Source organism: Equus quagga, chromosome 1, assembly GCF_021613505.1.
Source record: "Equus quagga isolate Etosha38 chromosome 1, UCLA_HA_Equagga_1.0, whole genome shotgun sequence".
Lineage (NCBI taxonomy): Eukaryota > Metazoa > Chordata > Mammalia > Perissodactyla > Equidae > Equus > Equus quagga.
Genome location: NC_060267.1, coordinates 109,863,286 through 109,876,840, shown reverse-complemented (window position 1 = coordinate 109,876,840; position 13,555 = coordinate 109,863,286). Strand labels below are relative to the sequence as shown.

Here is a 13,555-nt window from a genome sequence, read left to right as displayed (position 1 = left end):
GGCTGTCCTCTCTCCTGATTCTTCCGGAGTCAGCCCTCTTTACAGATGGCGAAATTGAGGCCCACAGACCGGAAGGGAAGGTGGCGGTATCACGGGGTGGCTTGGGGAGCTGTAGACTCCATCTCCATCCCCTTCTCAGACGAACGTATAATCAAAATGGAATCCTTTGTAAACGTAACTTCCAGCCCTTATCTTTAGCCCCCCGCCCCGGCCTTTCTGTATGTAGATGTCAGATTCAGGTGTTGGTCCCGGAAAGGACTGCCCCAGAGCCTTCCACTGAGTTTGAGGCAGAGCTGGGCTACCGTCTTTCTCTTTCGTCGCAGGGTCTGCTGCTTAGGCTAAGGATAGTTAGGTGGGAGGGAGAGAGGCTGTCTGGCCCAGATTTGGGGTCCTGATTCTCGGGCTGGGATTCCTTGGCCGCTGAATTGGCTGTCAGCGTCACTGCCCCATACCATCTGCTCCGTAAAGTGCCCCCTGCTCTGGTGGCAGGGCTGTCAGGGAAGGTCGGCCAGTCCCCGTCGTGCCCCCCCCCCCCCCCCCCCCCCCGCCCGGCTTCACACCAGCCGTGTTTTCGGAGGCTGAGCTTCAAGGGTCACTGCTGTTGATTTCAGAGTCCAAGAGGTCAGCACACCCAGCTAAGGACCTTTTAGCCGGAGGGCAAGGCGTACTGACCCTGTTCGGCGGGTAGATGACTGCCATCCTCTGGGTCCTTCCCCTTAGGTGGGAGTGGAGGAGTTGGCCTGCTCAGTGCCTTGGCACCACACCCTCTGGGTGCCTTTGGACGTTGCGGACGTGCATTTTCTTTCACCTGATGAAAAGCAGCAGAGTCCAATCCTTAGGTCCTAAAGAGGAAGCCCATAGGCTAAATGGGCTTGAAGAATTTTAAAGATGGTTTGGTTATCTACAAATTCATGTCTTAAATTTCAGTCTGAGAGCATGAGTTTTAGTGCAGCAAGGGCTCATCACAGGCTAACTTCAAAGGACTTTAGAAAGGATAGCTTCTAAAATTGTAGGAAACGGAGTTATTTTTCTTGTTCACCATATCAGGCTTTATACATATAAATATTTTCTATCTCACTTTTTTAGAAAAAAGTTTATTAAATTTTGACTAGAAGTACTGGGTCTTTCCAGATTATAGGAAATTAATGAGTTCTTTGTCTTGCTTGACTTATCAGAATTTACACCTATCTGTTTTCTTTCGATTTCAATTTTTTCAGGAGAAAAAATATTAAAATTTGAAGGAAAAAGGCCTAAAATCTCACCAGAATTATTTTTATTTTGTCGTTCCTGCCAGCTCCTGCCCATGTGCCTACACATTTTTTACATAGATGAAATCAAAGTGTGTGTACGTATTTTGGATCTTAATTGTGTTTTCTCACTAATGCTCATGGTAGTACCAGAAGGAAGGGGACTCTCCTTATTCTGTCTCACAGACTTTTTTCTCAGATTTCCTTTTATGGTGTGGACCTCAGGAAAACGGTTTATGGGAACTTGTGATAACACTTTCACTGGGGAATATGATCATCTAGAGAGTGAGTCGAACATTTTAATGCTTTTCTTAACGAACCTTAAGAACCCTCTGGAGAGTGGAGCCCCTCTCCTGCAAGGTGTGGTGGCGGTTGATTAGCTGGCTGGTCCCTGTGCTGTTTCCGGGTGGCACAGGCCTTTGTTTCAGGATGAAGTCTGCTGACGAGTGTTATGGTTTGGTGTGCAGTGGCAGTCTGGGTCAATTGAGGTCAGGTTGCTTTGAGACAGATATGTTGCTGTTAGAAAGATGGAAGTTAGAAATACTGGGGGGATGGCATTTGGGAAGGGTTGTGCCCAGAGGTTAATAAACCTTTTGGTTGGTAAACCGTCAGGCCTTTGAGGAGGTGTGAGGGCTCTGGGGTTACAGGGGCCTCAAGTAGATTCCTCACGCTGGCCACTTACAAAGGGTGGAAAGGTCAATTTTTCTTACTTTCCTTCCTTTAACTCCTCTCAGATTTCAGTGTTTTCAAGGAAAGTTTAGAACCGAAGCTTTGTCATTCTGGCTCTGAAACAACAGGACACATTTTCATCCCTGAAGGAGATAACTTGTAATAAGAATCATTTAGATTTTTTTAAAATCAGATTTATTTTAATGATTGTTGTCAAATGTATTCTAATGATGAGTCTGAAAAATGGAGTGAAGTAGCTGTGAGAATATTATATAAAAAGTACAGGAACAAAATGTGGGTGATAAACATGAGTATCTTTTCGTTAAGCCTCGTTTATTGAGGCTTATCTTGCCTGTCTTGTTTGACTGGAGGTTGGGTGAGGAGTTAACATAAAGTAAATAAAACCTGAATGCTTCAAAAATAGCAAATCTTTCTGTCCAGCTTTACTATGCAAAGTCAGTTCCTCTCACATCCCCAATTTGGGTTGGAGGTTCCAAATTCAGAAGTTTCTTTGAGTAAATTTGGATATTATATTTTTGCAATCTTGTGAATGATAACTATAGTCAGTCACATGACCCTTGTGCTCTCCTCAGTCACATTGCTATTCAAACAAAAAGCAAATCTCAAAGTAGCAAACCAAGAAATATTGACACCCGCCCCCCGCCCCACCCCGACTCATTCCTAGGCATCGCTAGCTTCCTCTGCATTCCTCTTTCTTTCTAAAGTCCTATTTTCCTTCAGTCAGGCTCGAGTCTTTTTCTATGATGCTGTTAAACTGTTTGAAGATAGTTTTCCTTGATTTACTCAGTTCTCCTTCTGGTTCCTTTCCTTTGAGCTGCTCTTCCGCATTTTAACATCATTTGAGCATTGAGTTCTGTTGTGTTTCATCTTCCTTTCCCTTTGTCCTGTCTCCGTGGTTTGTCAATCCCTTGAACACAGGGAGTGTTTCTTATATTATCTCTGTGCTTACACAGCACTGGGTGGATTTCTGAACAGCTGTTACAGGTTAAGGGTATGTAGGAATTTTTATTTTACACACGTTTGATTTTGTTAGCTATGTAATCAAAACTTTTCTATCAAAGGCCACAGTTTTCTTCATCCTCTCTGTTTCAGAGTGATAAGAACGTTGACAATTCACAGTGGGGTGAATGTCATGAACGGTTCCACATGGTAAATTAAGGGAGAGTTTAATTCTGGGTCATCACGGTTCAGCCAGCAGGTTATGTAAAAGATGTGTACTTTTGAGCCTAACCTTGTACAGGAAGATTGAGTTCTTGGCTGGAGGCGCTTAGAAGTTATCGTCAAGCTGGCCGTTGATGAGGAATATCCTCAAAGAACCAATCCACAGTCTTACTTCCACAATGGGAACATTTTATGGAGTCTACTTTTTCCTTCATTCCCCTCCTCCTTTTTCTTTTTTTCTATAGTGGCAAGTTTGAAAGAGTATATAGCAATTATTGGGTAGAAAAGAATTTAAAGTGTTTTAATGAACACCTTAGATCTTTGAGTGGATTTGTCTGACTCGAGTGGAGGAAAGGAAACACCCTAGTAATTGCAAATACATTTTCTTTCTGTGGCAACTCTTATGGTTGTTAATTGTTAATGATTGCTTGGGTATTGTATTGAGAAGCATTTTTTAAACCTAGGGCCATTTAGTTATAGCCTAAAAGGAAAAGCACAATAAAACATGGGAAGGAGTGCAGTGATCAAAATTAATAACACCTGCCATGGGCCTGTGCAGGTGGAGGGGTGACAGAAGCCACAGGTTCCGGTGTAACTGAGGACAAGGTGGTTGGTTACATGTGGTTCATTCACCATCTAGCTTGGCTGCTAAGTGATGAGAGAACCATTTTCTGGTGAGGTGGGTTGTTGGAGCCCTCTCTTTGTTTCAGAGAAGCAGAGAAATAAGTTAAATATTTAAGCCCAACAGAATGTTCTTGAGTTGGCAAAATTGAGCACGAAGATCTCCCTGTCTACTTTGACCTTCTCCTTAACTTTCAGCACTTCCTGTATCCTTTCTGGCTGGCACTGCCCTTGAAGTGCTTATTTTAATCCACAGCTCTTGTCTTTAGAGGATCTTTTGCAGTTATATAAGTTTATTAGAAAGAACCAACAAACCCAAGAAGCAGGTGCAATTTTGCAGGCATGAGGTTTGCTGACTTCATAGCTTGCGAGGGATGAGATAGCCCTGGTTCCTAGATAACCCCTTCTCTACAGCTTCATTCAAAAAATGTATCTAAAATTTTGCTATAAATTCTTTGTCCTAGATTAAGTGACATAGCACAGCATAAAACAAGGCAACTGGAAGGTTCAAATAAGATCAGATGTGAAGTGTTGAAGCTGTCGATGCCTGCGTTATGCAAGGCCCGTGTCACTCCAGCTAAGGCCCGTAGGAGGCCTCAGGGAGCATAGGAAGCCGCCAGGAACATGGAGATGCTGCCCACAGGCAAGTGAGACAAGGACCTGTGGGAGGGAGCCAAGGAGGAGAGAAGGGGGCCTGGGGATTTGAGAGAAGAGGTCAGAATATCAGGGAATCTCTGGCAGAAGACAGAACCAGGGCTTTTTCACTTTGGGCTTCAATAAACATCATCTTTAAACAGTCGTCTTTTTTCTCCCCTGACTATCATCTTTTCCAAACTTCTGCAGTTTCTTTCTGGGTTTGTGGGACTGGGGCAGGGGAGTAACAGAACTGCCCAGAATTTGTCAAGCTGCACCTTGTTACTCTCTATTTCTCCGTCCCTGCCCTTCCCAGATGTGTCAGTTGTCTTCGTTATTGATTTTAGTGTGACAAAGAACCCTCCGAGTGGCTGAGGAGCTTGACCCTTCTCACCGTCCTGAAGCTGGGTTCTCGAGCTTGTTTCAGAATGGGAAATTGGTGCTGGTTATAAGGCAGGGGTGTGCGTAAACGTTTATGCACCATAATTAAGAGAAGTCCTGCCTTGATTCATGTTAAAAAAACATCTCCTTAGAACTGTGGAGATGATGGGGATTCTTTGGGTGAGATGTAAGTGAAAAAATGATATGAAGAAGTTATGTTATTCCCCCCAACCAAAGGACAGGTGAGCGATGTTGTGACTGTAGCTGAAGGCATTTGCATCTTTCTGTGTGTAATCTCTGGCAGGTCTGATTTCTCTGTTCGAGTGTTACAGGCCGGTCATAGGACAGAGTCTCTCCTTTTACTTTCTTAGTGCTTTTGAAATCAGAGCTTTTTGAAATTGGAGAGAAAGATTATTTTTGGTGATAAAAAACTGTCTCAGGAGGGCAGGTGACTCTTGTTCACTGTCTCCTGACTTCCTGTACCGATTCTTTCCACTATAGTATAAGTCTGTGTCTGCGGTTCTGTAACTCGGTTCTACTTGTAGACACCATAGAAACTGTCACTTGTGAAGCAGAGAGACCTTTGCCACCCTGGTCTACCCATGACAGTCCCTGAATAAATAAGAGTTGCCAGCAATTTTAGTTTCTGATGGGTGTTTAGTTTTATTGTCTTTTTTCTCTTTTAAAATAAAGTACCGTTGTTTAATTTTAATTTTATTTCTTTTTCAGTTCAAATCTGAACATCAATGATGTCCTAGGGAACTACTCATTGACTCTTGTTGATGCGTTGGATACACTTGCAGTAAGTGTTCAGCCTTATTATTATTACTTTTTAATTGGTTAAGATATTTTGGAGTTAATTACCCCTAGTTTCCCCCAAGAATGGGAATTCCAGGAAACCCGATACTCAAAATGTATCTGTAGCTTTGATAGCTATAGTTTATTTTAATGACCTTAATGAGGAGAGCAAGAGAAGCACTGAAGCTTCAGCGAGGCGAAATGTGATTCCCCTACAAAAATGGAGAAGGAAGTGTGGTTGGTTTTAGGGAACCTATTTTTCTACCAGTTTCTCCCTATTTTATTCCCTAAAGGAACCCATAGAGAATTTCATTAAGTTGACAGTTACTGTAGTGAAGATTTCAGGAGTAAAAGACAAGATCTCAGGGTTGCTAGGTCCCCTGAAGTGTCATCCAGCTCCTGGCTCCCCAGGAGCGTGTCTGAGCTCTGGCCCGGCCCCTGCGCAGGGACCCTCTCTGTAAACGCTCCTCTTTATTTGCTCCTCTGTGTTTTGTGGACACTGCCCACTCCACACCTGGGCTGCCCACCAGGTGCTGCCTTTGCCTCCTCATCCTCTGGTTTCCCTCATTGAGTCTGGGGAATAGGAGACCCTTGAACAGATTTGCAGAAGCACGTTGAAAGCAGGAAGGCCCTGTGGCCTGGAACTTAGCAGGCCAAGATGTATATTTGGTCGGCTTTGTGACCTTTCACTGTAGAATAGAGCTCCCACGAGACTGGACTCCCCCATAGCATTGCTTTCAAATCTTCTTAGAAAGGTGATTTTACCACCTCTGTGCTCTTCTTCATTGTCCAGTAAGCCTTGACCATTAGAAAATTCTTACTGTAGTCTAGCCCAAATCCTGCATTTAGTAATTTAGTTTGATTTCTTGTAACTTTCCTTAGAAGACTTTGAAACTGTCAGGAGTAAGAACTGGGTAATGCAAGCTAAGTTTGCATTACAGCTGGCTGGTATCTTGCTAGTAGTAGAATTACCAGAACTTGAAGAGAGCTTGAGAGGTCATTCTACGTTCTACTGGGCCCGTGGTCTAATAAGAGATCTGGGATCTCATTCTGCCAGGTGGTAGTTGCAAAGCAGTTTAGTCCCCCAATATCTCCTTCGGAAGTTATTGCTGCTGCACTTTGTCACCTGCCGTCCCTGATCAAAATGTGCCCAGACAAGTATGTTCGACCTAATTAGAGTTAATTTGTTGAAGATACAAGAGGCTGACTCAGCTTTCAAGTGTTGCTTAAAAAAAAGTCCTAAGACTCATATATAGTTTATGAAAGCTCACCTCTTCTCCCTGAGCTCTCTTTTTTTTTTTTTGCCCCCTTGTGTCTTTTTTTTTTTTTTTTTAGGAAGGTTAGCCCTGAGCTAACATCAGCTGCCAGTCCTCCTCTTTTTGCTGAGGAAGACTGGCCCTGAGCTAACATCCGTGCCCATCTTCCTTTACTTTGTATGTGGGACGCCTACCACAGCATGGCTTGCCAAGCAGTGCCATGTCCACACCCGGTATCAGAACCGGTGACCCCTGGGCCACAGAGAAGCGGAACGTGTGAACTTAACCGCTCCGGCACTGGGCCGGCCCCCCATTGTGTCTTTTTATCCCACTGTCATGCTTATTAAGTACAGAGATCTTATCTCTATATTTACTCTACTCTCTCCACACCTAATGGTGTCTGGTACATAATAGGAGTGCAAATATGTGTTCAAAAATGAATTTCTACTAATTCAGCATTTCCCAATGCATATTCCAAGGTTAGACCCTCCTGAAAGAAGAATTCTGTTCCCAAATGAACTTGAGAAAGTCTGCATGTCTGTCTCACTACTGGAGAGCCACATTGCACACCAGCATTTTAAAGGCACTGAGAAGTCCTACAGTAAAGAAACTTATTAAACTCTTCTGTCCAATGTGCTTTTCTTAAGCCTGAGCGCATTGTTTCGTAACCTGGTTACTCTGTTCTGTAGCTATCTGACTAAAATGGTAAATTACAATATGTAATTGAAAGTTGCTGGCTTCCTTCATAATCCTCCGCTTGGTCTGAGATCATATCAGCATCTACAGCTGCTAACAGATATTGTTGCTGGTAAACATCTATAAGGAAATAAACCCGTCTCTGTGGTTTTCATTGTAGGAGATCGAGCTTTTAACATGTCAGCACTTCAGGCTTAGTTCTCAGGTGCTACTTCTGTTGAGGTTGTCCTTTTCTTTTGCTAACAATTTAAACAGGCTCTAACAGATGTGCTGTGGAAACACGTGGAACATGGCAATCCCCTGAGCATTGGGTGCAACTTGCAGCATTATTGCATAATCTTTGAAAAAGAAAGAACTGAAAGCCAGAAGAAGCGTCTGTACTTGCTCTGTGTGTTTCAGCAAAATAACCAGGAGGAGGGGAAAAAAAAGATGCACTAGACCAATAAATATTAGGAAACAAGACACACTGGAGAGAAGTAGTGTCTGGGTGAAATTGTTTTTCCTTGTTTTTTTGTGTGTGTCCTTATGATGTCATTATAGTTGCAGGATTGTCATAAAATTTTGAACAGAACGAAAGTTTCAGTGCAGGTTAATCTATAAAATTTTATGCCCAATTTACACTTCGTATAGGAGAGAGCAGCTTGGTATGAAGTCATATCCACGTACCCAAAATAGGAGTTGTTATTCTAGATCACTTTTTAAAAAGCACACAGAGCTGATATTTGGATGTTTTGTTTTGAAGTCACTGGTTTATGCTATGCTCCAAAAGATAATATTACCATTTTTCAAAGTGTTTAGACACCTGGGTAACAAGCAACAAGTCAGTTTTCCAGATGTTTTGGTCTCCTGGGAGCCAAGCACCCAAGCCGTCGATTATTTGAGGAGCAGAGGGAAAGTCATAGTTTTGTTTCTTCAGTTTTGGGATTTAGTTTTACTCATTTTAGGAACCATAATGCCTCGCATGCTAAATAAGATCAGACTGAAGTCTGAGGGAGAGTGGGAAGATGAGGGGTGCTAATGATTTTATGAGGAATTATTTTCACAGTTGTGCCATTTGGAGGTATGATTCTGGAGTTGGAGGAAATAGGCTTGCCATCTGTCCTAGAATATATTCTAAGAGAGAACTGTGCTTTTCTACCTTTTGTGTTTCTACTCCCGCGGGTGGTGAAACCACACAGACTGACATTTAGATGAGGTGGCCCAGCTCCTGTGGTCACGGAGCCTCAGGTTCATTTCAAGCTGTTGTAATGGTTTGTGTTCCTCTTTTTAAAGATAATGGGAAATTCATCCGAGTTCCAGAAAGCAGTCAAGTTAGTGATCAACACAGTTTCATTTGACAAAGATTCCACCGTCCAAGTCTTTGAGGCCACAATAAGGTAAAATAGTGCATAAACTGGATTGAAGGCTTCTTTTGTGTGTGTAGGGAGAAAAACCCCCGTGGGGGTCTGCCAGCCACGAGATCCAGGGAGAGAGTCCCTGTGGATCTTGTGGGCGCAGCATCCATTTTTCATCTGTTTTTGGATTTATCACAACTGAAACGATTGACATTTCAAAGTAATTATGTTTTTGACTAAACAGAAAGACACACTTGAAGGTGAATGAAGGTGTAAGATAGGGGTTCCTTTAATGCAGTTTTTCACGGTTTTGCTTTTTGTCTGGTCTCTTTTCCTTCCTTCAGTGTGTCCTAGGAAAACCCCTATATATTTCTGAAGGAAATGAAACTTTCCCATCTTACTTACAACCCACAGAAAGACCGCTTCTTACCGTTTGGGTGTATTTCCTCCGTGTGTGTGTGTGTGTGTGTGTGTGTGTGTGTGTGTATCCCTCCCCCTCCCCCCCCTTGCTCTCCCCACCCCCAGTGTATTGGGCTCATGTTTCATACCCAGTTTTGTAGCTTGATATACAGTAGTTCCCCCTTATCCACGGGGGAGAGGTTCCAAGATCCCCCGTGGATGCTTGAAGCTGTGGATAGTACTGAGCACTATATATATACTGTGTTTTTTCCTTTACATACATATCTGTGATAAAGTTTAGTTTATAAATTAGGCACAGTATGAGATTAACAACAATAACAAACAATAAAATAGAACAATATAACAACATGCTGTAATAAAAGTTACCATAGATCTTAGCGACCTCAGCATACAGTTTGTTTTCTTTCCTCGTTAGGGTGAGAATTTTCACCTTTTCACTTAAAGGAAGCACTTTAAGGCTTCTCTTTGGCATAGCCAAATTACCAGCAGCACTACTCTTGCGCTTTGGGGCCATTGTTAAGTAAAATAAGGGTTACCTGAACACAAGCACTGCATTACTGAGGCAGTCAATCTGATAACCTAGATGGCTGCTAAGTGACTAATGGGCAGGTAGCACGCACAGCATGGATCCGCTGGACAAAGGGATGATTCTTGTCCTGGGCAGTACGGAGTGGGATGGCACAAGATTTTATCACACTACTCAGAGTGGCGTGCAGTTTAAAACTTACGACTTGTATAGTTCTGGAATTTTCCATTTAATATCTTCAGACCATAGTTGACTGTGGGTAACTGATATCGCGGAAAGTGAAACTGTGAATAAGGGGGATGACAGTATTGTGACTGTTCTGCTATTTCATTTAAATTTTTTGAAAATTGTATTACTGTGTAACATTCCAGATGCAATATTCATAATTAAAGTTATGAAAACATTTGTTCTGAAACATGTCGAAATCCACTTCAGATCGTTGAAGTGGGACACGAATTCCTGGCTCGTCCGGGATGCAGATCTAAGCTGGTGCCTCCTACCTCTGAGTAGGTCATTTTTTCTTCATCTTCTCCTCTTCCTCGCCTTTTCTCTTTGCTGGAAGTTAGAGAATTTCATCAGTTGCTTGGCAGCTAAAACTACAAAAGTCACTTAGTATTCTTTTGTCTTTCCCCTTTCTGTTTCTTATATGGCTAAGTTTTTCCTCAAGTGGGAGAAATCAAGAGTAATTTGTTAATACTGAAAGGTAATATTTATTCTGAGAATAATTAGTCCCCTCCCTTCCGATGAGATGATTGAAATTACCAAACATGAGTTATTCCTTTAAGTGGCGTTATTCTCAGTCGCCTCAGAGGAACGGCTCCCTTTCTTCCTTTCAGTAATGTGGTTGACGTAAGAATCGATCATTTATTATTGGGCTGGAAAGGACTTCAAGAAGCCAGGCAGTCCAGTCCCTCTGATTCCAGGCAGCTCTGAGTCCATAAGGAGTTCCAGACTGCCTCTGTCATTCTCCACTGGCGTGTGTTCGTTTACAACCAACATGATTACATTATTTTTGTTCTTCCTGTCATTAGGGTCCTGGGAAGCCTCCTTTCTGCCCACAGAATAATCACTGACTCCAAGCAGCCCTTTGGCGACATGACAATTAAGGATTATGATAATGAATTGTTGCACATGGCTCATGACCTGGCTGTGCGGCTCCTCCCTGCCTTTGAAAACACCAAGACAGGGATCCCCTATCCTCGGGTAGGTAGACTGGTTTGACAATCCGCCATCTTCCTGAGCTAAAACTCTTCATTGATGAATTTATTTGGGGGAAGGAATGGGGCTGATGTGGAAGAGGAAAGACGTGTCCTTGAGAGAATCTGGCTCTCAGTATGATGCAAATATCTTTAAATTAATTCAGCATTTACTGAGCACCTACTGTATGCCAGGCATATGGTGACATATGTGACTTAATCTCTCCCCTTATGGAAAGAGTTATGTTCCTGTGTCCAGTATTCTTAAGTCCTTTTGCAGGTGGGATTTATATCCCATGCTGCAAAATAGCGAGGGGAATTCATTTCTGACGTGGGGCGTTTCCCAAAGACCCTCACATTTGTGTTATAGGAGCTCAGTGAATGTTCTTTTGAATGCTTCACATGGATCTTTCAAATAAAGCCTGCACAGACCAGTAAGTTAGCTGCTGATTTAAATGCAAGATCTGGAATAAGATTATGTCTTTGCGGCATCTGATTTGCTGAGCCCAGAACTCCTGGGAATTGAGTCAGCCTTTTAGGTAACCAGCAGAGAATTGCCAGACCACAGAGCCTCAGTGAGGAGACTCGCTGTCATGTTCTCGCCGTGTCTCCTTTGTCTCCCAGGCGAAGGTTTGTTTACATTCGCTGAGCGAGAGTGAGTTCATAGTAGCTCACTAAAATCTATAAGTGACTCCACGGCCTGCCATGGTAATGCCAAAGCCTGGTGTGTGTAACCATGAGGAGAACCTGCTGGAAAGAGGTGGATTAGTGAATAGCATTATAATGATTCCCCTAAGACTTGCTCTTATTAATAAAACAGGGCTCTGGTGTTCTTGTTGTCTTCTTTGTGTTGTTGAAACTTAACTCCCATCTTCATCTTGGATATAAAGTGGGGGCCAGTGAGCTGGGTTCATTAGTGGAGTATAGTAGCTGTGACCTTGCCTGTTAGCCCTGCGGTTTCCTTGACTTTTGCTACAAATCCTTTGTCTCTTCCTGTCCCCAGGTGAATCTAAAGACAGGTGTGCCTCCTGACAGCAATAATGAGACGTGCACGGCAGGAGCTGGTTCCCTCCTGGTGGAGTTTGGGATTCTGAGCCGACTGCTGGGGGATTCCACATTTGAGTGGGTGGCCCGGCGAGCAGTGAAAGCCCTTTGGAACCTCCGGAGCAATGATACAGGATTGTTAGGTGTGGGGGCGCCTTCTTGTGCCACTGGGCCTGCATACATTTGACCCTCTTTCCTTTCACCCTCTCTGGGGCTCTCCCTCCTCTCCCTTCTTTCTTTCTCGTACCATTGAATCTGAAAATTGACAGCTCAGAAAGAATGGCCCTCGGTGTCTGTCATATCCAATTATTTATGTGACTTTTTGCATAGTGATGCTGTAATGTTCGAGGGAAGGAATGATGCTTTTGCTGTTTGAGGGCTCCCTTCTGATTTGAATCCCTTGGCATATTCCACTTGAAAATAATTATTAATGGAAATGCTATGAAAAGAACTGCTTCAGGGCTGGCCCCACGGCCAAATGGTTAAGTTCGTGCACTCCACTTTGGCGGCTGAGGATTTTGCTAGTTTGGATCCTGGGCATGGATATGGCACCACTCATCAGGCCATGCTGAGGTGGTGTCCCACATAGCAGAGCCAGAAGGACCTACAACTAGAATATACAACTGTGTACTAGGGGGTTCTGGGGAGAAGAAGGAAAAAAACAGAAGAAGATTGGCAGCAGATATTAGTTCAGGTGCCAATCCTAAAAAAAAAAACAAGAACTGCCTCTGAGGCAGATTATATTGCTTCAATATAAAGATCTAAATATAGGAATTTAGAGTTACTTGTAGAGTGGCTTTCTCCTTTTAAAAAGGCATGTGGTAATAGATTGAAAGCCCAGATTAAACCTATAATAGGTGGGGGTTTTTTCCCTTGAGAATATTTGGTCAAGATGTTATTAAAAAAAACTATTATGGAGTCAGCCTTGTTGGCCTACTGGTTAAAGTTTGGTGTGTTCTGCTTCAGCAGCCCGGGTTCAGCTCCTGGGCATGGAGCCACGCCACTTGTCTGTCGGTAGCCATGCTGTGGCGGCATCCCACACAGAAGAGCTAGAAGGACTTACAACTAGAATATACATCCGTGTACTGGGGCCTTGGGGAGAAAAAAAAAAAAGAAAAGAGGAAGATTGGCAACAGATTTAGCTCAGGGTGAATCTTTCTCAGCCAAAACAAAAAAAGAAATGCCTTCTTTAAAAAAAAATTATTGAAGATTTCAAACATATTAAGGTAGGAAGAAAGTATATGAGTAATGAACTCCTGTGCACTCACCATTCATCTTCAATAATTATCAATATGTTGGTAACTCAAGGTGTTTTTAAAAATGGGTTTTTACCTCGTGTAACTCTTTGTCTTATATTGAGAAATATTTTCTTTTTGTCATTGGGAAGTAGCTTGATTGGTTGTCCTAGAGCCATGGAGTGTCATTGCGAAAGGACTGCTTTTTAAAAGAAATTTTTGATTATTCCTTTAGGTCTTAAATTTATTTACAAATTTGTTGTATTTAACAACAATAGTAGAAAGAAAAAAATCACCCAAATTGTTTGCCCAACACC

The 13,555-nt window shown here is 42.8% G+C and overlaps 1 protein-coding gene across 2 annotated transcripts in view; it reads left to right on the top strand.

The window, feature by feature from the left end:
* Positions 1–13,555, top strand: part of EDEM1 (ER degradation enhancing alpha-mannosidase like protein 1) — a 29,201-nt gene that overhangs the window by 795 nt on the left and 14,851 nt on the right. For both annotated transcript variants that reach the window (XM_046657692.1, XM_046657699.1), the window contains exons 2-5: positions 5,463–5,535; positions 8,756–8,859; positions 10,795–10,966; positions 11,963–12,146. In XM_046657692.1, coding sequence (XP_046513648.1) covers positions 5,463–5,535; positions 8,756–8,859; positions 10,795–10,966; positions 11,963–12,146 — 533 coding nt within the window. The remainder of the gene's footprint in view (positions 1–5,462; positions 5,536–8,755; positions 8,860–10,794; positions 10,967–11,962; positions 12,147–13,555) is intronic.